We start from the raw sequence: 21,392 nt of genomic DNA, 5'->3' as shown, positions 1-21,392 counted from the left end.
GTTGAACTGCATTCCAGACTGCCTGGAAGAAAAAAATCCATTCTAAGGTTCAAAAGAGTAGATTCTCACTCAAGTCATATGTCATCGCACTGTCTCTCCTCTGATTGACCTTTCATCTAGATCACTGTAGGAGTGAAAATAAATTTGATAACATATTGTCCAGGGATCTAGAGGATAGACAGGCTTGTGGTTGGTTATCTAGGAAAAAAAGATAACAAATGCATATATTTGTGTTCTGAATTCCAAAGAATTACTAATGTCATATAAACGGAAGAATCAAAAAAAAATGTGGAGGAACATAAGTAGTTAATTTGTGGCATGTGTGTAAAACGTGTTCAAACACATTTGATTAAAATGTCCTCTGAGTGTTTTTGTCCTTTAATGCCTTCCCTCCTCTGACTTTATGAACTTGGGAGGTGACCTTCCTGGTCTTAACTGAGGGACTGGCTCACCTCCAAGCTTTGACTCTCACATGACTGCACTTCCCATTCTTTCTCCCAGTATGGTAACCCTCCACAGCTAATATTAGAGCCCTTCACAGAGGAGACGGAGTGTGAGAGGATTGTGTTGGCTCCATGTCCCAGTCCATACACAACCCATCTGGGCCTATCAAACCATAGAATATATTAACTACGCTGTGAATTTGGACAACCAGCATAGAATGTCTTAATCTAACTGCTGCTGAGAGTCAATTATGCCTACCTAAAACGTTATATTCAAAGGAATCATGGCTGCGTCTCATTCTGTGTATATCATCATAGCATCGGGAAGTAGTTTGGAAGTGGGCATGCTGAGTTTTTTTTTCGCTGACTGGGGTGGGAGGATAAAAATGTTGCCCAGACATTATCACCCCAATATTAGGTTTATTAGGTTTACAGGTATGTAGAATGGTGTGTACAATGTACTACTCAACCTCATACATAGGCTACATTGACTTATTTAGGCTACTTGTGGAACAGTGCATACAGTGCAACATGAAATAGATGCATAATGCACACTATCAAGGCCAACTTCAAATACCCACATCAAAGTGAAAGTATCCGGAACATGAATCAGCTGACTGCGAATGTGAACTATGCCAGATAAATCCTACACGTGCATTGAAATAAAAGGAATACTTCAAAGGAATCGCTTAAGGCCACAATCGACAAGAATACATAAAGATAAACAAACTTGACCAAGGAATGAAAAACAATCTACACATTAAGTCCGCACCCATGATTTAGCACCGCTGCCCGCCTGGTACAGGTAGGCATAGTTGAGCTCTGTGTGGTGTTGCTGAATGGACCGTGTCTCTGTCTAGTAGCCAGCTAGAATTAAGCTGTTCAGTTTGTGGGCAGTTAGACATTTTCTGGGGACAGTTGAGTAGCCTACAATGCTTATATGAAAGTCATAACTGGCACACAGATTTTTTTAAACTGCAGGATCAATTGTAAATTGTCACTCATATAAAAAGGGTTGCAGACGCCCTGCTATAGGCTATATGAAACCATCCTTGTGTGAAACATTTTGTATCATCAGCAAGACTACTCAGAGAATATTCATATTGCAAAATAGTAGCCGATGAGGGGGCTGCCCTGAAAAACAGTTTGTCTCTATCTAAAATCATTGTGTTGCCTATGCAGCATCTGTTTGCTCGTTATATACAAAATAACAGCCCTACATCCACACTATAGCTAAATAACTTAGTAATATTTCATTAAGTTTTTCCATCAATATTTATCTGTTAGAATATCTCATTTTAATTCAGGAAGATGGACAAGCAAGACTGATAGAGTAAGAGATGAAAGAGGCAGGTAGGCTACAGGTAGGGATGCAGGCAGAGAATAATGATGTAGGCCTAAAGCAAGAAGTTACAAAAATTAGCCCAACTAGGTAATCATGAATTATTTGCATTATCTCAATTATCATTATGTCATTGCATGACAATGCACATTTGTTATAGTCTACAATTGCTTTTTATCTTTGAAGCCAAAAACAAGACATGTCTTTTGGGGAATGCTCTAAATATCAAGTTGTTAAGTTGTTTATATTCATACCAATAGGTCTACATGAAATCAAAATTGCACCAGTCTACTGGGCGAATAAATGAAAGTAACAATTAGGCCTACAGCTATCACAACCTATATTTTAATAGCGAAAAAATAGCTTTTGGTTTTGAATGGTCACCGAAAAGCAGGGATCCCCACCTCCCAATTAAATTCACCCTTGGCTATCAGACTACAACAACGTTAACAAGCAATGTTCTCTCTAACGCCTCGATCACACCAACAGTGCATTTATACACCAGAAGTACATTATTTTCCAATGGAACGCTGCGTTTGCCTTGCAGCATTGCGTTGTTGAGGCAGTTGCAGTGCGTTCTGTGTGGTGCGTACATTGGAATTTCTTCTTCTTTTTTGACCTTTATTTAATTAGGCAAGTCAGTTAAGAACAAATTCTTATTTACAATGACAGCCTACCCCTACCTTGGCCAAACTCTCCCCACCCCGGACAACGCTGAGACAAAAGTGCGCCGCACTATGGGACTCCCCGATCACGACCAGTTGTGATACAGCCCAGGATTGAACGAGGGTCTGTAGTGATACCTCTAGCACTGAGATGTAGTGCCTTAGACCGCTGCACCACACGGGAGCAAACTGTAGGGTATGTGTAGACGGCTTGACAGAAATGGTAGCGGAAGGTAAATGTTGAACTTTTGTTGCACGCTTATCCAGATGATGTTGTGTATCATTTTGCATAATAACCCTATTGGTGTGTTCAAGATGTAAGCTGCACAGCTCCTCCAGCACTGCCACATAGAGACGCAAGAGACTGAACTTCACTGAGTTCACCCCATTAGTTTTCACTATATAGATCAACGTTTTTCTGTGATCGAATCAACATTACAGTGTATCAGCCCCTTTTCAATGCAACAAACCAAAACAAATCTAGTTTTGCATTATTGAATCTGTAATTTTGTTGTAGACAGAGCCAGAGCGCAACAGTGTAGATTTCTATTGCTAGGTAGCCCAGGAGGGGTCTTTCAATCACCCAAGAGTGAATGAATGCGCGTTTCAGATCAGAGCCACAAGTGTGAACATTTGTTGATATCCTTTGCTAGTTAGAACATTATTAGCCCAGTTATAAGTATAGGTCAGCAATGGGGAGTTACTGCTTCGTACAAGAGCACAAAACATGTAGGCTACTTTCAAGCTGTCGTTGAAAGGAGTCAAGTAAAAAGCTTGTCTTCATTAAAGGGGCAGTGTTGTGTTTTGAGACAGGCTTGAATATGCAAATTAGCCAACAGTCAGAGGGGTAGCCTACATTGTCTAATTCTCTGTGTGGTAATAATAATACATTTTATTTATAAAGTGGTTTCTTGCATCATACAACATAATACAATGCACTTTACAGTCAGCTATTTGGCCCATGATGTTACAGACCAAGTAAAAAATAATGAACTAATGTCAGCCTTTCATAATGTAAAAACATTTTTAAAACGCTAACGCAATGTAGGCCTGCATATTGAACACATATATGCTACTGTAGGCTATATCATAGAAATCAAAAGCTATCTACATATGAAAATGTCATGGGATACGCTCTATTGGTTTCGTTGGTAGGCCTGCATTAGGCTCAAATACCCACACAACCCTATTGGCTACTGTCAAAAACTGTAAGAGTACAGCCTCAGTGTACAAGTTTCCTTTCACAAGACCTAAAATGTATTCAGTGCACCCCAAAAATGTGAGGGAACATTGTTTACAAATTCAAATTCAAAGCAATCAGGGCACTGCCTTAACAGCTGACTGGTAAAGCAACTGGCAGTCTGCCATCTGCTTTCTAAAAGAGACAGAAAAGGCTGGCATCTGCTCTCCGAGCAATGCTTTGCATGGTCCTAGAGACAGAATTTACAAATGGAGCTATAGCATTTTAATCGGGATTGTAATGCTTTCAGTGTACTTTTTATATCAAAGGCTAATGCAGGACTGGTAAAGGCCCAGTGCACAATTTGTGATTTAAAAAAAATATATATATTTTTATTTTTATTGTATTTAAAATTAAAATCTCGTCAGATTTTTCAGAGGGTGCACCCCTACTTCCCGCGGTCATGAATAAAACTGAAAGCGAACTGGCTCTTGTCTAGAGTCTAGACAGCAGAACGGATGGCTGTGCAGACAACTCAGTCTCCCAGACTATACCTCTCCTCTCAGATTGGGTTGGCGCAGAATGAAAATCATAAATACCCAATGCGGATTGGGACGGTTAGTTAGAAGTCCCTCCCTCCTCTATTGTCTTTGACTGTGTGACGTAACGTCAAGCGTGGGTGGGGAGGTGCTGACTATATTGCTGTGAGCGAGGGTTCATTTCGGCCCTTCTTTGCTCGGAGTTTCACTGTTATTAGCTGCAAGTAATTTGGGCAAATCATGGCTGGATACTTGAAGGTCCTCCGCTCTCTCTCTAGGTCGGCGACCACTCTCTCCAAAAACCCCGCTGTGCTCGCGCCAGCTGCAACCTCCCAGAGTTTGCAACAGAGGAATTGTGAGTTTTGAGCCAAATAGTGGCCATTTGTCATAGTTACATGATATTTTACAGAATCATACAGAAAATACTTTTATAAGGCACACCGCAAAGCCCGGCAAAGTAACATTAGCCTATCCAGTGTAGCTTTCTCGCCGTTACTTGCTCGCTATGGAAGCTGTCTCTTGCGCCCCATTTGGCCAGTTTTAGATGTTTGTTTATTTTGGTTGATGGGTAAGTAACTGTTACTACTATGAAGCATTCTTCAATTAGCCAATTTATTCCACGAATGCACATAGCCATTAACCGAGCAAATGTTGTACTAACGTTAGCTGTCAGTGCATAAAATTGACTTGTTTACAAGGCGAGTCATCTGCCTGACCTAGAAACCGGTAACGAGGGGAAGAGGGTCGAGGGAGATTTGTCTGTCACTTTGTTGTCTATAAAATTAAAAATGCAATGCACCTTTGGCCTAAAGTAGAGTGCATCACAACAAATTACGCTAAATGAAGTTCTCGATATTAGAATATTCTAAATATTGAAATATCAAATCTGACCATTACCATTTACCATGCGAGCAACGTTTTGTGAATTAATTTATTTTAGGTGTGGGAAAAAGGTATAGTGTCAGTATGAAATACGGAATATACATTAATACAATTATTTTTAATAACTGTCAATGTTTACACCTCCATTGTTTGGCTCTAGCCACTTTTTTGGGGCTAAGAAACCTTTACCAAGGTTAGCCTATTGTGGGACAAGGCTCTGCAACAGAGAGATGGTTGCCAAGTGTTACGTCCAACCAGCAGCATAACTGAACCATGTCGCAACTGTGGAGTCTATCAAGAAATGTGTTTAACGGGCACTGATACTTTTTTTTATTATCTTGACCTCCCTAATACCTTTACAGGTGCCCTATAACCTTCCAGATTTACTTTCAAATTAGAAAGTCCAAAATATGGATGGTATTTAAGATAGTATTATTTTGTTAGTAGTTAGCTGTAATGCCCTGCCACTTTTATTCTTTGACTTTGAAGCACGGTATAAAGTAGCAGGTCAGTTGAAGGGTAGCTTGTTTCCCCCTCTATCTGCACTCATGTAGGCTTTACACTCTGTTGTCTCTGAATCCTAATCCTGATATTTATGTGTTGGAAGAAGTGACCTAGCTTGCTGCCAGTGATGTTTGTCTAGAATGGGGTTTTGTGAGGATTGACTCCAACGAAGGGGCTCTAGATAGATTAAAGGCCTTGGTCCTGTTAAAACAACCCACTATCCATCCAGTCATACCCTTGCTGTGGTTGTAAGGACAGACGTAAAAAGATCAGGCTGATTTTAAAGCAATCGCAGGCAACACTTCTGTTAAAGTATTACAATGATCATGGATGGAAACTTTCAAACTATGGTGGATGGTTTTGATGTGACATTTGACCTTTTCTTAACCAAAAACATCGTTAGTCTGAGTATTGCTTTGATTCAATTGACATGTTCATAAAGGTATTGGCAATCTGTTCAGTTTTTTTTTTTTTTTTTTTAACCTTTATTTTACTAGGCAAGTCAGTTAAGCATTTTATTGTGTGTAGCTGGAGCTTTAAATTTTGCTGAGTGGAATAATTTTTAAATACAGGCATGAATGGGTATGGTAAATTTAGTGGTCTACTCTTGTCATTTTATTTGGTATAACATAAAAGGTAGTGCTATACAGAAAATGGAGTTATCTAAATCCACGTTATAACCAACAAATGTTTTGGTCGTCTGTTTGTACCATACACTTCGTTCAATGCATATGCAGAAACAAATTACTACTTTAATTTGCTCATCTCATGTTCTGTTTTAAATTGCTGACCTGAAATGTAGCCTAGACCTTATGTATGTTTAAAAAAATAACCTTAAACACACGACTGAGGTTTTAGTTAGCAGAATAAGCATAGCCATGATCTGACCTTCAAGATTTAAGCGCATGTAGATATTTTGGTTTGCATTGTCCTTGACTACTCAAATAGGTGTATGTCATATGGATATGAAAGCTTGTCTTGTGTGATACAGGCTTATCTTTCAGATAAGCCCTCCTGTTTGCTCATGTGTCCCTGTTGGCCTCCTACTGATATTTTGCATATGTTAATGACTAATGTATAAACATGTTTTGTGAAAGCATAAAAGCTGGATGTGGAGGTCCTAGGCTGGCGTGGCTACACGTTGTCTACGGTTGTGAGGCTGGTGGACATACTGTCAAATTCTCTAAAACGGAGGTGGCTTATGGTAGAGAAATGAACATGAACATCTTTCAACAGCTCTGGTGGCCATTCCTGCAGTCAGCATTCCAATTGCACACTCCCTCAACTTGAGATGCGACAACTGCACATTTTAGTGGCCTTTTATTGACCCAGGACCTGTGTAATGATCAAGCTGTTTAATCCGCTTCTTGATATGCCAAACCTGTCATGTGGATGGATTATCTTGGCGAAGGAGAAATGGTCACTAACAGGGATGTAAAGAAATTTGTGTGCAAAATGAGAAGCTTTTTTTGCCTATGGAAAATATTGGATCTTTTATTCAGGTCATGAAACATGACCAACACTTTACAATTTCTTTTTTATATTTTTGTTCAGTATAGTAGTCATCGCTCCTGTGCGAGTACACATTCTGGGTAAACAATTTCATCTCACCTGCTTCTTCTCTGGCAAGTTGTCATTGCGGATCACGTTTTCAACTTTTCCTTGCACATCTTATATTACCAGAGTATTGCAGATTTAGCTTTTTCTTTTTTTCTTTTTTTTTACAAATGTTTGGCGGGGGGGGGGTGATGAATCTTTCATTCAGAGATCACCCCAGTGTCCGTAAGCTTTTTACACCTGGCAACATTTTTGCTCAAAACACATCTGATTTCTGCTAAATGTTCTCTACAGTATTCAAAAGTGAAGGATGGCCTAATTATTGCCAGTTGTGATGGCACGTCAACCAAAGTCAACTATTGACTCTCAAAGGATTAAGTCCTGTATGACTGAATGAGTCTTCCATTGATTGCATGCAGTAAACCCAATCTCCCTTTCACTGTATCCCACTACTGGCCAACATCTTTATTGGGTCATGGCCAAGGAATGGAGACCTAAATGAAGACTTGCGGCAGAGATGAGTAAGCGAACTTATGGGCCTTATTTTACTCCTTGTTGAGAGGGTTTGTGAATGTCCAACAAAGCTCCTGGAGTACCGGTAGGCTGTTTTGAGAGGTGCATAGTTGCACTAAAGGTCACATGTTGTGTATACATAATATAAAGGTTGTCGTACAGCATAGGTCCATGTGGCGGTCTTATTTGATCATTCTACTGAATACCGCCATTTTGTTTCTTTACACTTCTTGGATGTCCTGGGGAGCAGTAGAAACATAGACTTGGCAGGAACATCAGAAAGTCACTTGATTCCCTGCACCTCCCCCTTTCCACTCCCTCTCCACTACATGGTCTATCTGGAAGAGTGGGTGAGGAGGGCCTGCCTTCTGCCAGGGCCTTTTAAAAGGCAGAGTCGTGTGGGAGCAGAGCCTTGTTTTCTAATAGTTAATTGGACTACTTGTCTGGGTGAATCAGAGGGCATGATGCATTGCAGCTACAGATGAAGGAAAATAGAAATGTCTTGCTGTCAACATTCTTTAGTTATGGGCATTAAGAGAGCTGAATATCTAACTGTTCATGGAGATATGAAACCATGAAGTGCAAATGACACTGCAGTGTCTTGTAGGATGAGGTGACTTTGATCTCACAACTCTCCTAATTGAGAACCAACTGTTTCTAGAACCCTCCCAAGCAACATGAGCCTGTTCATGAAATCTTTTCTGAGACTTTTAGAATATTCAGACTTTCAAAGAAAATATTCCAGTGCATATTGTAATATTCCAGTGCATATTGTAATATTCCAGTGCATATTGTAATATTGGTTGTCATTGGTTTTTGGGTGGGCATGTTGCAGTCAAATGAAGTTATCATAAAAAATATATATTATAATACATTTTGTGTGTGTATGGTAATGAGCTATAATGACCGACTGGTTGCTGTGCAGTTTTTGTATTTAAACTAGGCCAACATTGGTGCTCCTCACTACTAGGTGTAGGTCAAGATTGGGACAAAGGCTGCCAGTTTCCATTAATGCACTCTTCTATTTTGGACAGATGGGGACAAACGTATCAAGGTGTCCCAGCCTGTGGTGGAAATGGACGGAGATGAGATGACCAGGATCATCTGGGAGTTCATCAAAGAGAAGGTGCTGAACTGGGACCATTGGAGGAGGGTAGAGGGATGACATGGTGGTGTCTGTCAGACCCAGGGGAGGATTGCTCTCTGACTAGTCTATTTTTACACAACTGACTGACCCACAGATTGAGAGTGTTTATGTGTCTGAGTGCTGGGAGATTGCCTGTATGCTGTGTTTTTTGTTGTTGTTGTAAGGTTTCTCTCTTGCATTGGCTGCTCGTCTCCTGGAGATAGCAGATGGTGTGTTGGATTAGTCTGAACATAAATATTAATGGAAGAAAAACATGACCCGTTTTCTGACTAAACATGTTTAATGCGTATTGTTCCATGTAAAACAATATGGGATCACACCACATGAATGAGGATACAATTATTATATCTACCATGTTGTTATGTTGTGTTGCTACCATGCTGGGATTTTTATGTTGCTTCCATGCTATGTTGTCTTAGGTCTCTCTTTATGTAGTGTTGCGGTGTCTCTTGTCGTGATGTGTGTTTTTGTCCTATATTTTGTATTTATTTTTATCCAAGCCCCCGCAGGAGGCCTTTTGGTAGGCAGTCATTGTAAGTAAGAATTTTTTTCTTAACTGAATTGCCTAGTTAAATAAAATAAAACAATGAGTGGTATCTAAATGGCATTCATTGTGTTTTTTAAAGATTTCATGTCAGTATTGAATTGACAATCTTACTGTTATTTTGATCCTTATATGCTTGGACTGTGTTGTGGACATTTGATTAAAGCACATCCATACCATCAATCATAGCTCACTGTTGAGACAATGTCTGGAATCCTCTTGTCCTCTGAATAGATTATACCAAAGATCTATTATATTGACAAGATGGTCAAGTGACTGCTCCAACAGTGGAAATAAATTTCCTCCATGTCCGATGGGACCATTCTAGCAATGAGGCCAGATATGCGTGACTGGCACAACTAAGTTGTTTTTCTCAGTTGCCGGAATGCCACGTGCATCCACTTGGATCCGTACATTTGTAACAGCCTAAACATGACAAAACTTCTATTTTATCAGATATGCTTCACATAATTCAGCACTTTTTCACAAACCTCGCACTCTCACCTGGACAGATTATGGGCGCTGTAAATCCTTTCGCTTTGCTTCTTTCTGTTTATACGTAAGGACAACTTTCTTTGTCTGTGACAGCCTGCAGCTGGAAATAGTTTGAGTTCTGATTCCTCTGTCAATGTGTTCTACTCCTCCAGCTTATCCTCTCCAACGTGGATGTGGAGCTGAAGTACTACGACCTGGGTCTGCCATACCGTGATCAGACTGATGACCAGGTCACCATCGACTCTGCCATCGCCACCCAGAAGTACCATGTCGCTGTTAAATGTGCCACAATCACTCCCGATGAACAAAGAGTAGAAGGTATTTGAATAGCATTGAGCATCCCTTCTCCAAATGCCCCCCCCCCCCACCCTTCCCCCAAGGGTCACTCAACTTCACACAATGCGTTACATATTTATTTATTTTTCACTCATGGAAACCTACGGTTGATGGTTTAAATGTTGCCATATTGCTGTTATATGAGAACTGTGGTTTTCCATCAGAGTTCAAACTGAAGAAGATGTGGAAGAGCCCCAACGGAACCATCAGGAACATCCTAGGTGGCACAGTCTTCCGTGAGCCAATCATCTGCAAGAACATTCCCAGGCTTGTTCCAGGTTGGACACAGCCCATCACCATTGGCAGACATGCCTTTGGTGACCAGGTAAGTTCCTTCTAAATGAAAGAAATTGTATTATTTTTGTCTTCAGTATATGTGATTGTAACCTATCCATTGTTTTTACAGTACAGAGCTACAGACTTTGTTATCAGCCAGCCAGGCACATTCAAGATGGTCTTCTCCCCTACTGATGGGAGCAAAGGCCAGGAGTGGGAAGTCTACAAGTTTCCTGGAGGTGGCTGTGGAATGGGCATGTACAACACAGATGAGGCGAGTTCAGCACGTCATTCACTTCTTAAGATTACTTTACTTTATTTCTTTATAATATAAATAAATACTGACATTATTTTGTCCTAGGTTTTTTTTCCTATGAGATTCAAGTGGTAGTGGATAGAGTGAGTTCACCTCCTGTAAACCTGCCTTACCATGTTTGTTTACCATCATGAGGAGGAGTGTTTGATTTGACAATATCAGAAGTCATGTGGTAGACTTTCAACTTGTCTAGTGGAAATAGAAGTGTGAAGTGCGGACAAATCGGGGGGTTAATAGCCAGAAGGATGTTAACCTCTGTACTGCTGCTTATGACCTACACTTGGGGTGACTCATGTTCACTTCTATTCTACCACAGTCTATTTCAGGCTTTGCACACAGCTGCTTTCAGTACGCCATTGGCAAGAAGTGGCCCCTCTACCTGAGTACCAAGAACACCATTCTCAAAGCCTACGATGGTAGATTCAAGGACATCTTTGAGGAAATCTACCAGGCGTTAGTATTTCTTTTTATGACCTCTTTAGCCTTAACCGGTTATGGAGTAAAATATTGGTTGTTTCTTCCTGGTTCATGGGGTTCCTCGCATAGTTTATATTGTGTAATGCACTGCACTCTCGGTTTGTGAGAAATGTACCATTTCTCTTCATGTTTATACTGCACTTTTTAAAAATAGTTTTAAACCTTGTTAAATCATAAAATGAATCGAATTCACAATTCAGATATGGTTCTGTGTATGACCGCTGGGGGGGGGGCAATGCACTTCACTCTACCGCAGTCCTGGCTACCTACATACTGGTCGCCCCTAGGTACCAAAGTCATAAAGCCGATCTATTTCTCTTTTTAACTTGATTTTAATCCTAACCTCAACTACACTGCTAACCTTATGCCTAACCTTTAAATTAAGGCCAAAAAGAGAGAAATTTTTCATAAATTTTTACAATGGAGAGTTTTGATTTTGTGGCAGTGGTAATGAGTGAAAACCCTATTTGTACTTGCAGAGCAATCATTGTACAATTTCTCCATCTGGGCCATCACGGTTTTTAGACATGGCATTTGTAGTCTTGTTTTAGATATGCCGTTAAGAGTATTGAAGTCGACATCCTCTACCATTGACAATGGCTGCATATCAGCTGCAATAATTTCTGTAATCCGCACTGTGATTTTTCTCGCTGTCTCTTATCGCACTGCTACCAGGAACTGGTTGCGTTGTCCCTTTCAGCACTGCACCTGTACTGCAACTGTAGCTCAGTTCCGCATCACAAAGTTTGCATTTCATCACCTCTTAACGTCTCAAAATATTGCCATACAGGACTTTGCTCCTGTCACTTCACTTTATATCCGTGTCAAATAATTTGAAAGATTCATATCTCCTAACGTTACAGCATTGTTGCATAAGGTATTTGTAAAAAAAAAAATATATATATATATATTTTGGGGTCTGTTAGTGGTAGTTTTGTGATAACTGCACTGTGACTATAATAAAACATTTATTTTGTATTTTTTTTTCAGTTAGGGATTGTTCTAAATGTTATTGATCCCAATGTTGTATAAACTTTCACACCCCTGCTGCACTCACTACCATATTGTTTGTGTCCATAGGAATTACAAACCAGAGTTTGACAAGCTGAAGATCTGGTACGAGCACAGGCTCATTGATGACATGGTTGCCCAGGTGCTGAAGTCTGATGGTGCCTTCGTGTGGGCCTGCAAGAACTACGATGGAGACGTACAGTCTGACATCCTGGCTCAGGGTGAGGGATTAGGAAATGTACACCTCACTTCAAATGAAATGAGTTTGGATGAAAATAGTCCTTGTAACAGGTTTGACTATGGGTGACTGACATACTGTATGGGTTCTCCACAGGTTTCGGCTCTCTGGGTCTGATGACGTCAGTGCTGGTGTGTCCCGATGGCAAGACCATTGAGGCAGAGGCAGCCCATGGCACAGTGACCAGGCACTACCGCGAGCACCAAAAGGTTAGTCAGTCTAGTACTAACCGCCTCCGTTACAACCCTAGGTCCATATTGAAGTATAAATCATGGCGCATGCAACAGTGGTATGGGAGGAGTCACATTAGTGTCTCTGTTTTAATGTCTGCCTGGTTGATTTGTGTATGAACAGTGCCGTCTTGTGGTGGGAAATATGCTGCCAAAATGACTTCATAGGCTGAAAGAAATGATCCATCACCATGGGATTGTTGTAGCCCTATTTTGTACCTGCTTTTACATTCTCAGTAAAGTATTGGTGTTTCCATGGTTAAACTGTGACCTTTGTCCACCTTTAGGGAAACCCAACAAGCACCAACCCCATTGCCAGCATCTTTGCTTGGACCAGAGGGCTTGAGCACCGGGGTAAACTTGATGGCAACCCTGACCTGATCAAGTAAGAAATTAATTGAGCTAGTCTTTTAAATTATTATTTTTAACAGATTGTCACTAGATATGATCATTTAATGATCACATTTGGTTTTAACTTAAGTCTTCATATACTGTACCATGAAGGGAATTAATTATCATACAACAAGCAGTTGTGCTGTAAAAGTCCCACTGTCCTATTCCATTAGTGTTTGCCAGGCCAAATGGCAGTGTTTTAGATTCACAGGTCAGCTGTTGTGACTTACTGAAATCTTGTCTGTTTGACCTGCAGGTTTGCTCTGACTCTGGAGCGGGTGTGTGTGGAGACCGTTGAGAGTGGCGTTATGACTAAGGACCTCGCTGGCTGCATTCACGGCCTTTCCAAGTTAGCTCATTACTATTGCATTTACTAAATTTTTGATCTGACTAACATGTTAATTAATGCATGCTTCATTGTCATGTTTTTGTATTATAATCAGGGGGGAGAAAATCATTTGATTTTTACCTGTTATTGAAGTGTGCATGACTCTCTCAGGGACAGGGCCTTGACTGAGTAACTTGTGTTCTTTCGTTGCAGATGCAAGCTGAATGAACACTACGTCAACACTGAGGACTTCCTGGACGCCATCAAGAATAATCTGGACAGAGCCCTGGGCAAGTGAAGGACTGAAGAGTGCAGCTCGCTTGAAAGTGACATTGTCCTGTTTTTGTACCTAATTGTTAACTTCAGTCAGATAGCCACATGCATATTGTCTGAAGAAGGAAGTAATATGTAGTGTGTCAGATTGTACTGTTGATCTGTTCCATCTAGCACTCCTGTCCCTATTTCCAGGGTTCTATTTTTGTAATGAAGTACTATATTCCGATACTGTATTATGCCTTCAGAGCAACATGAAGGCCATGTCAAGAATATTTGCTAATACATCTTGTTTGATCCTATGCTTGTGTTCTGCCTCATTTTAATATTCTATGATAAAAGGAGCACACTGAGTTAAGGTAAATAAATTTATTATTTTACAGTATTGTCTGGCACACATTTTACATAGTTCTAGCAACAGGATATTTCCACACCAATGTGTAACACAGAAAGCCATTCAAGTTTCAGATATTTTTTTCCCCCTCTAAATAGTTCTCTCAAATTTGCATTTTGTTTAAGGTGATGCAGGTGACGTCTGTAAAATTAGGCAGGGAATAAAATATAGTGAATTTCCCAAATTTTCAGCTGGGTCTGTGGCCCTGTCATGTTGGAAGTTGTCGTTCATCACTTTAGACCAGTGTGTAGCATGATGGATAGCACACTCCAGGGCACTTCATTTCTGTCCAAAGTTTTAGGACCATTCCTGTTGAGACTCCACCCTGAACCAAAACCACCATGCGTATGCAGGGGCTGCATTGGCTTTTGAGATCTGTCCCATAAAGGCTTGCATGGGGCATAAATTGTGACGTATCATGAAAAATGAAACTGCACTAGTGTCTTCATGGTAATCTTTTTAAATATACTTTGGGGAGGATAAAGCCCAAAGTCTATTGGGCAACATGAAATCAAGCTCTACAACGCAGAGAAAGGGTGTCACTAGACTGCTATTGTGTTTAGCAATATGGCCCAGAATTGGTCATTCTTTGGTAAATGGTGACTACATCGGAGGGGCAATATAATTTATTTTTCTTTTAGCACACTAAGATAAGATGTGGTGTGCATCAATACAATTATTTGACTGGGGACAAAAGTGACAATGCAAGAACTTCAAATCAAGCTGGTCACATGGGGCTATAAATTGATGGCATGAGCAATGTTAGCGGAGTCTGACACTTGGGCGAACAATTTATTTCTGCACATTGCAAATATAACAATGAAATTAAAATCCTAGAACTGTAGTTGAAACTACTCACAGTATAAAATGTTAACCTGGGAAGTAAAAAAGAAAATGGTTGGTTCACATGAACTGCTTGAACGGTCTCAGCTTTGGTAAGGGACATGGACAGAGGACACATTTGACAGGCCTGTATGCATTTCTAGACATGTTAGTAAAAGCAATAATACTCAGCTGTATTCTGATTTATCTGCACACTTGCTGGGGATTGTCTGAGTAAGTGCATTTCACTATCACATATTTGTTTCCCTAAAAACGTGTGCTTACAGAGTTAGGCCACCCCTGGGGATGTATGTTGAGTAGGACTCTCCCAGGAGGTTAGATGATTTATTTTCAGATATGACCTTTTTCACGTGAACACATCAATCACAATGTTGTGGCACCTAGAGGTGAAGTCACGTTTCAATACAAAACAAGATGCCGATGAGAAATGTACAATCCCAAATTACCTGTCTCTCACTCCTAATGAATATCAGCAAGAAAACCAAGATTCCAGTGCATATGAATGGGCAGATTCCACCACTTTAAACTGCTAGTGGCACTACCTCCCTTTTAGTTTACACTTCAACTCAATATGGGGTCTTTTGTCATCATTCATGCTGTGTTGTAGCGCCCTGCACCCTTGGTGTAGCTGCTATAATACTCCAATTCAGACAGTTTAGCGATGTCTGGTGTGTTGATACTGGCCAGGTTCTCTCGTTCGCTGAATTCAAGGTTCTCTTCATCGTAGTCCTCCTGGTTCTCTATGTCAGGGGGGGCTTCTGAGGAAGGAAATGCACAGACACACTCATGAGCCCATCTTGTCCTCTCTCTCTCACACACACAGCAACTCACAGCCTCCCTATCATTCTCCACTGATAGAGACAGGAATGTCTAATATAAGAACTTCTATATTTACAAAACACAGAGGGAGAAGAGCGGCAGAAAAGCACCATAACACTTGGCCAGTAGATTACAGTACATACGGAGTCAAAGTGCATTAGGCATTAAGGGCAGACTGACTGACAACAACGCAACATGACGCCCATTGAAATTTCAAGTGTATCTGAGAAATTAACATTATGTAAACATTTTATTTTATTTTTTTACATGGTATTGCATTAATTCATGACCAAATCATAACTGCCATCAGGTGCATAACTGACATAAGGTACAAACTGATGGATGGTACTGATGTTAATCACCTCGTCCGTCTGGTGAAGCATCCAGCACACCGTGTTTGACCTTCATGTGTCGGCTCAGATTGCCCTTCAGGTTGAACTTGCTGGAGCAGTAAGGACACTTGAAGGGCTTGCTGCCAGCGTGGAGGTGCATGTGGCCCAGGAGGTTGTACATTCTGTTGAAAGATTTGCCACACACCTGGAACACAAGAGAATAACAATAGTCTCAGCACTCTTGGAACTGTGGAACTCAACCCATGCTGTCTATTGAGACCTACTCCTCTTACCTTGCACTTGAAAGGTTTGACAGGCAGGTGGACGATCATGTGTGTTTTGAGGGTCTGTTTCTGGATGAAGGTCTTGAAGCAGACGTGACACTGGAATGGCCTGATGCTGGCGTGGATCAGCATGTGTCTCTTGAGATTCGCAGAGAGGGTGAACTCCCGGGCACACACCTCACATTTGAATTCTTTCATACCCTGGGAAAATAACGAGGGTTGGCAATTTAATTAATTAGATCATTTTCTTGTTGATAAACAGCAAGCTATGGTTTCACAGAGACATTGAAATTAACAAATATTGGTTGTTATTATAGAGAAGCATACACACAAACACAGAGAAATCATAGGTCAGAGCAGGATGTGTAATTGCTGTATGGTAGATGTGAAATCCTTGCTTAATGGCCGCAACTTGATGCATACACATTAGCTCCACCAAGTGTTGGCTCTGAGCCTGTGATGCTCTCACAATATTGAAAGGTGCATGTTTAGTATTGGAAAGCGCATTAAAACATTAACATGAATGTTTGGATACGCCTAGATTTTGATGAACACTAAAATAAGTGTAATTATTCTTAACAGTATTTGTAAGCCAATATTTGAGTAAATACTTTGTTAATGTGACACCATAATTACTAAGAGCGAGGCTCTAGGTCTAGGATGAATCATGGTAGAGATCAGAGCATAAAAAAAGGTATGAGTTGGTATGACACACCTCACAGCACAAAGCACATACAGGAAGAGGTCAGGCCAAATACAATGAACCAAGCACTTTGAAGGCTATGTTTACACTGCAACTGGTTGGGGCAATAGGAATAATAGCCTTTAGATATTTTGATATATACCTCTGAGTTCACCCCATTTGCCTCTGCCTCTTAAAGTTCAGATTTATGGGAATATTGAGCAACACACTACTGCCCTTATCTTAGTGTTTATCACATTAATCAAGGGGTATGTGATTCATTAGAAGCAGACTACTTGATGACCTAGAGCATAGTGGAATATATGGACCATCAAAAGTCAGTGGAGTTTCAGTACCTGGTCAGCGAGGGCTTGCGGTATTAGTACCTTATGAGTGAGGGCATGCTGCTTGAGGTGATGGATCTGGACAAACTCCATGCCACACTCGGGGCAGACGTAGGGCCTTACGTTCTGGTGCTTCATGAGGTGGTTCTGCAGCTGGCTGCGGTAGGCAAAGGACTTGTTGCACTCGGTACACTGGTAAGTGGTGGGGCCCTGGTGGCTGGTCTGGTGGCGCTTCAGGTGGGCGTGGGTGGGGAACTCCATACCACACTGGGAACACAAGTGGCAGTGGCCGTTCTCGTGCTTGTTCTCGTGGGACCGGAGCTCACTGGGGTAGGCGAAGCCTCGCCCACAGAAGCGGCAACTGTAAGGCTTGATGTCGGAGTGCTGCAGCATGTGCCTCTTCAGGTGGCTGGTCTGGGTGAAGGCCTTCTTACACACGGTGCACTTGTGTGGCCGGGTGCCCTGGTGGGTGAGCAGGTGGGTCTGGAGGTGGCTGGGCTGCTTGAACAGCTTGCCACAGTGCAGGCACTCATGGGGCTTGATGCCGTTGTGGCCCAGGATGTGCGTGACCAGGTTGTACTTGGAGGTATAAGACTTCTCACACATGCGGCACTTCCATCTCTTCAGGCCCTCTCCCACATCCACGCAGTAGGACTCATCTATCTGGACGTTGATGTCCAGCCGGTCGATCTGCATGCGCCTGGCTATCCCCTCGGCGTCTGCAGCCCACAGCATGCCCTGGCTGCTCTCGTCATAGTCCCCCACGGCCACGTCAGCAGACTCATAGGCCACCTCGCTGGACTCAAAGTAGTGGTTCATGATGGGATTGGGACTGTCTCCCCTATCTCCTCCAGTCTTGAGGTTCAACACTCCGTCCTCCTCAGCTAACTCCTCTTCTTGCCCCTCTCCTCCTCTCCCTCTCCTCTCCTCTGGCCGAGTGTCTGTCTTGGTCTGACTGGACGTCTCTCTCACACACACAGCACAGTTACCACAGCTCTGCTCCTCCTTCAGCGGCCCTCTGTGAGTGGCTGGCTCCTCCATCTTGCCTGGGCTGCTAGGGCTCTTTGCCATATGGATGCAGGACGGAGGGGATTCAGACTCTCCCCTCTCCCCTTTGACCTGAGTCTGTACGCTGGGGACTTTGTGATGCTCCCCTGGCGCTCCTCCTTCATTCCTGGGCCCCCTGGTTCTCCCTCTGGGCCCGGGGCGCCTCCTCTCATTCCTGTGGGGCTCCGACTCCCCTACAGGCTCAACCAGGTAGTCCCCGTTGGCCCCAATCAGCTGGTCAGCGTACTCATACTCCATGCCCTCTGGAGGAGGAGGGGTCCTGCCATACTCCCTGGGCTCGCCCATGTAGAAGCCATTGGGAGCGATGGTGGCTCCAAAGATCTCATTCTGGGAGATGAGGCCTAGGACAGCAGCCTGGGCTAGAGAGAGCACCACCACGGGATCTGTCTGTGTTCCTGCATCCACCTGGCCTTCCATCACCTTGGGGTAGCACCGCACCAGACGGCCACTCTCCTCCTCCTGACAGAACACACACACAGCACTGATCAGGTCAGCACACAGCAGCAGCCCACATCACACAAGGACATGTATTCAGCATTGTGAGATTGCTTTATAACATAAGACACGTTGCTTACACATATTGCTTAACTACAAGGACTGACCAACAGATCTCTCTAAGTGATATGGATTCCTAAGAAATCAATGGTAGGTGTGTGTGGTGGGAATAATGATTAAGGATAGCCCTTAAGATCCCTGAAGTGGTCTGACATTTGTTTGTTATGCAACACTCCTTCCCTACAACTCCACTGTTACAAGAATGTTTTTCAGACAGTGTTAGCCTGCTAGAGACAGTCAGCCGCATTCTGACAACACCGGGCTTCTTTGCTCTGAATCCAGTAGAGCACATTAGATGGAGGAGATAAGGCCGATCTGTGCCTGAGCCCCGCTTCCTTCCTTGACATCCTTTAAAATAATAAGGAACAGAAATGGGATGCAGGTCCAACCAGGAAGTGGACTTCCGTGGCATGTCCACAGAGCTTCCTGTGGAGTCCAGAGTGGCCCTGGCCAGGCTGAACATGCTGGATTCATCATCACTGGGTTGAAGGTTGGGGCTATCTACCAGTCCCATTCATGAGGAGCAAGCCTAGCTGTCTGCCTTGCACACCTGACAGACTCAGTTATAACCATGATAGAAATATGATTGAGAGGAGAACTCTCAAATCTTTCGAGATTCAAGACTTATACATAAGAGTAATGTTGTGGTGTAAACTGAAATGCAGCATGACATGCTACAAATGATTGCGTTTGCCCTCTAGATGTTTGAAAAGGTAAAACAGAGTGGAACTACAAGAAAGCTGAATGCTGGCATGACCAAGCCTCAGCTCTATGATACATGACAAGTCACTAGACACCCCGATACTTTCAGTTGTTTCCTACAAACCTGGTGAAGTGAAGGGAAAAATGAATGAGAAAAACCTGTCTCTTTATAGGCCTACACCTTAGTCTAGGTCATACAATACCACACATCATGAGCTGCTACTTTTCATAATACAATACTGAAGAAAGAGACAGAGGATGGAGAGATGGGAAAAAGGAGAGAGAGAGAGAGAGAGAGAGAGAGAGACAGAGAGAGAGAGAGACAGAGAAACAGAGAAACACAGAGACAGAGAGAAGGAAAGAGTTGAGTAGACCTGGATGCCCTGATAACCACGTCATTTATAATTACTGCTTTTAAAGTAGTCAGACAAGGACAAACTGTGTGTTTGTGAGAGAGGAACAGAGTGAGTGAGGTGTGTATCTATCTCTCTCTCTATGTGTGTGTTTGTGTTTCTGTGTCTGTGTGTGAGAGAGAAAGAAGGAGAGGGAGGAAGAGAGAGGGAGATGTGGGCGGGGGAGGAGTGGTGGGAGGGAGGGAGAGAAATGAGATGGAGGGGCTGAAAGATAAAGAAAGAGAAGGGAGGGAGGGAAGAGGAGGGAGGTGAAGGGAGAGATTGAGTGAGCATGTGAGAGAGAAGGGAAGAGGGAGAGAAAGGAAAAGGAGAGGGAGGGGTGTGGGGGGAGTGAAAGAGACAGATAGAGACAGAGTGAGTGAGTGAGAGAAAGAGAGAAAGGAGGGGAGGTAGAGAGGGGGAAGGAAGGAGAAAAACACGACAAAATGAAAGGCAGGAGAAATGAAAGACAAATAACAGAGAAACAGAAAGGCAAGATAGTAATTGCAAGAATCCATAGTTATTCATTTTAAGTTGTATGTAAGGTTCAAGACAAAATGTCAAACAATGAGAACCAAATTATTAACAATAGCCTAGCAAATGTGTGAGAGACAGAGAATAGTTAGTAGTCTAGTCTTATCTGTAAAATATGTTATTGCTGCAGTACTCTATGTAGAAAAGTAATCTCCTTTGACTTAGACATACACAGTGTAACCACCTTTAAAACAACCCCACTATCTGAACTAGTATTGTAATCACGGTCTCAGAGGATAGGCTAACAACTCACCACATTGTTCCTGGTGTGATGTTTGAGGTGTTTCAGGGATCTCATCCTTCAGGAGAACTGAGTGGAGTAAAAAAATCCAGCTCCTATTTATATCTGTGGGAGAGTGGGGCGGTCCCACGACTCATCCTCCTCCTACTGTTGCTGTTATCAGAACTGACTGTGCCGGCCCCGCCTCCCCTGCCCCCTCCCCTGCCCCCTCCACACACACACACACACACACACACACACACACACACACACACACACACACACACACACACACACACACACACACACACACACACACACACACACACACACACACACACACACACACACACACACACACACACACACACACACACACACACACACACACACACACACACACACACAATCACCCCATTTCTTTCTTTCTCTCTCTCCCTCCCTACTCCTTCCTTCCTACATCTCACTTCTCTTTCTTTCTCCCCCTCTCCTTTTTCATTCTCTCTCTTTCCCCCTCACTCACTCACTCACTCA

The 21,392-nt window shown here is 42.4% G+C and overlaps 2 protein-coding genes across 3 annotated transcripts; one reads left to right on the top strand and one right to left on the bottom strand.

Annotated features, from left to right (window-relative positions):
• The first annotated feature begins 4,310 nt into the window (after positions 1-4,310).
• Positions 4,311-13,991, top strand: LOC135509326 (isocitrate dehydrogenase [NADP], mitochondrial-like). Its single transcript, XM_064929878.1, is given in 13 exon segments — positions 4,311-4,436; positions 4,438-4,500; positions 4,503-4,524; positions 8,660-8,751; positions 9,964-10,129; positions 10,312-10,472; positions 10,554-10,697; positions 11,056-11,192; positions 12,297-12,448; positions 12,562-12,674; positions 12,983-13,080; positions 13,345-13,437; positions 13,630-13,991. Coding segments are annotated over 13 exon segments (1,353 nt in total). The 5' UTR covers positions 4,311-4,409; the 3' UTR covers positions 13,715-13,991.
• A 52-nt stretch (positions 13,992-14,043) lies between these two features.
• LOC135509325 (zinc finger protein 710-like) lies at positions 14,044-20,963 on the bottom strand. 2 transcript variants are annotated; one of them, XM_064929876.1, is made up of 5 exons: positions 20,892-20,963; positions 17,400-18,914; positions 16,371-16,562; positions 16,108-16,282; positions 14,044-15,684 (listed from the first exon to the last, which is right to left on the bottom strand). In XM_064929876.1, exons 1-5 carry the CDS (start codon positions 20,934-20,936, stop codon positions 15,518-15,520), a joined length of 2,094 nt encoding a protein of 697 aa, XP_064785948.1. In that variant the 5' UTR covers positions 20,937-20,963; the 3' UTR covers positions 14,044-15,517. The 2 variants fall into 2 exon arrangements, with proteins under 2 accessions (XP_064785948.1, XP_064785949.1); XM_064929877.1 differs by having other exon boundaries at positions 17,430-18,914.
• Positions 20,964-21,392: the final 429 nt, after the last annotated feature.

Source organism: Oncorhynchus masou, chromosome 22 (assembly GCF_036934945.1).
Source record: "Oncorhynchus masou masou isolate Uvic2021 chromosome 22, UVic_Omas_1.1, whole genome shotgun sequence".
Classification (NCBI taxonomy): Eukaryota; Metazoa; Chordata; class Actinopteri; order Salmoniformes; family Salmonidae; genus Oncorhynchus; species Oncorhynchus masou.
Note: the sequence above shows the minus strand (reverse complement) of the source record. Positions and strands in the feature narration are given on the sequence as shown.

Coding starts and splice junctions, on each gene's coding strand:
- LOC135509325 (XM_064929876.1), bottom strand. CDS start 20,936: ATGAGATCCCTGAAACACCTCAAACATCACACCAGGAACAATGTG. Junction 18,915..20,891: donor ATCACACCAGGAACAATGTG/GTGAGTTGTTAG, acceptor GTGTTCTGTCAG/GAGGAGGAGAGTGGCCGTCT. Junction 16,283..16,370: donor TCAAACCTTTCAAGTGCAAG/GTAAGAGGAGTA, acceptor CTTGTGTTCCAG/GTGTGTGGCAAATCTTTCAA.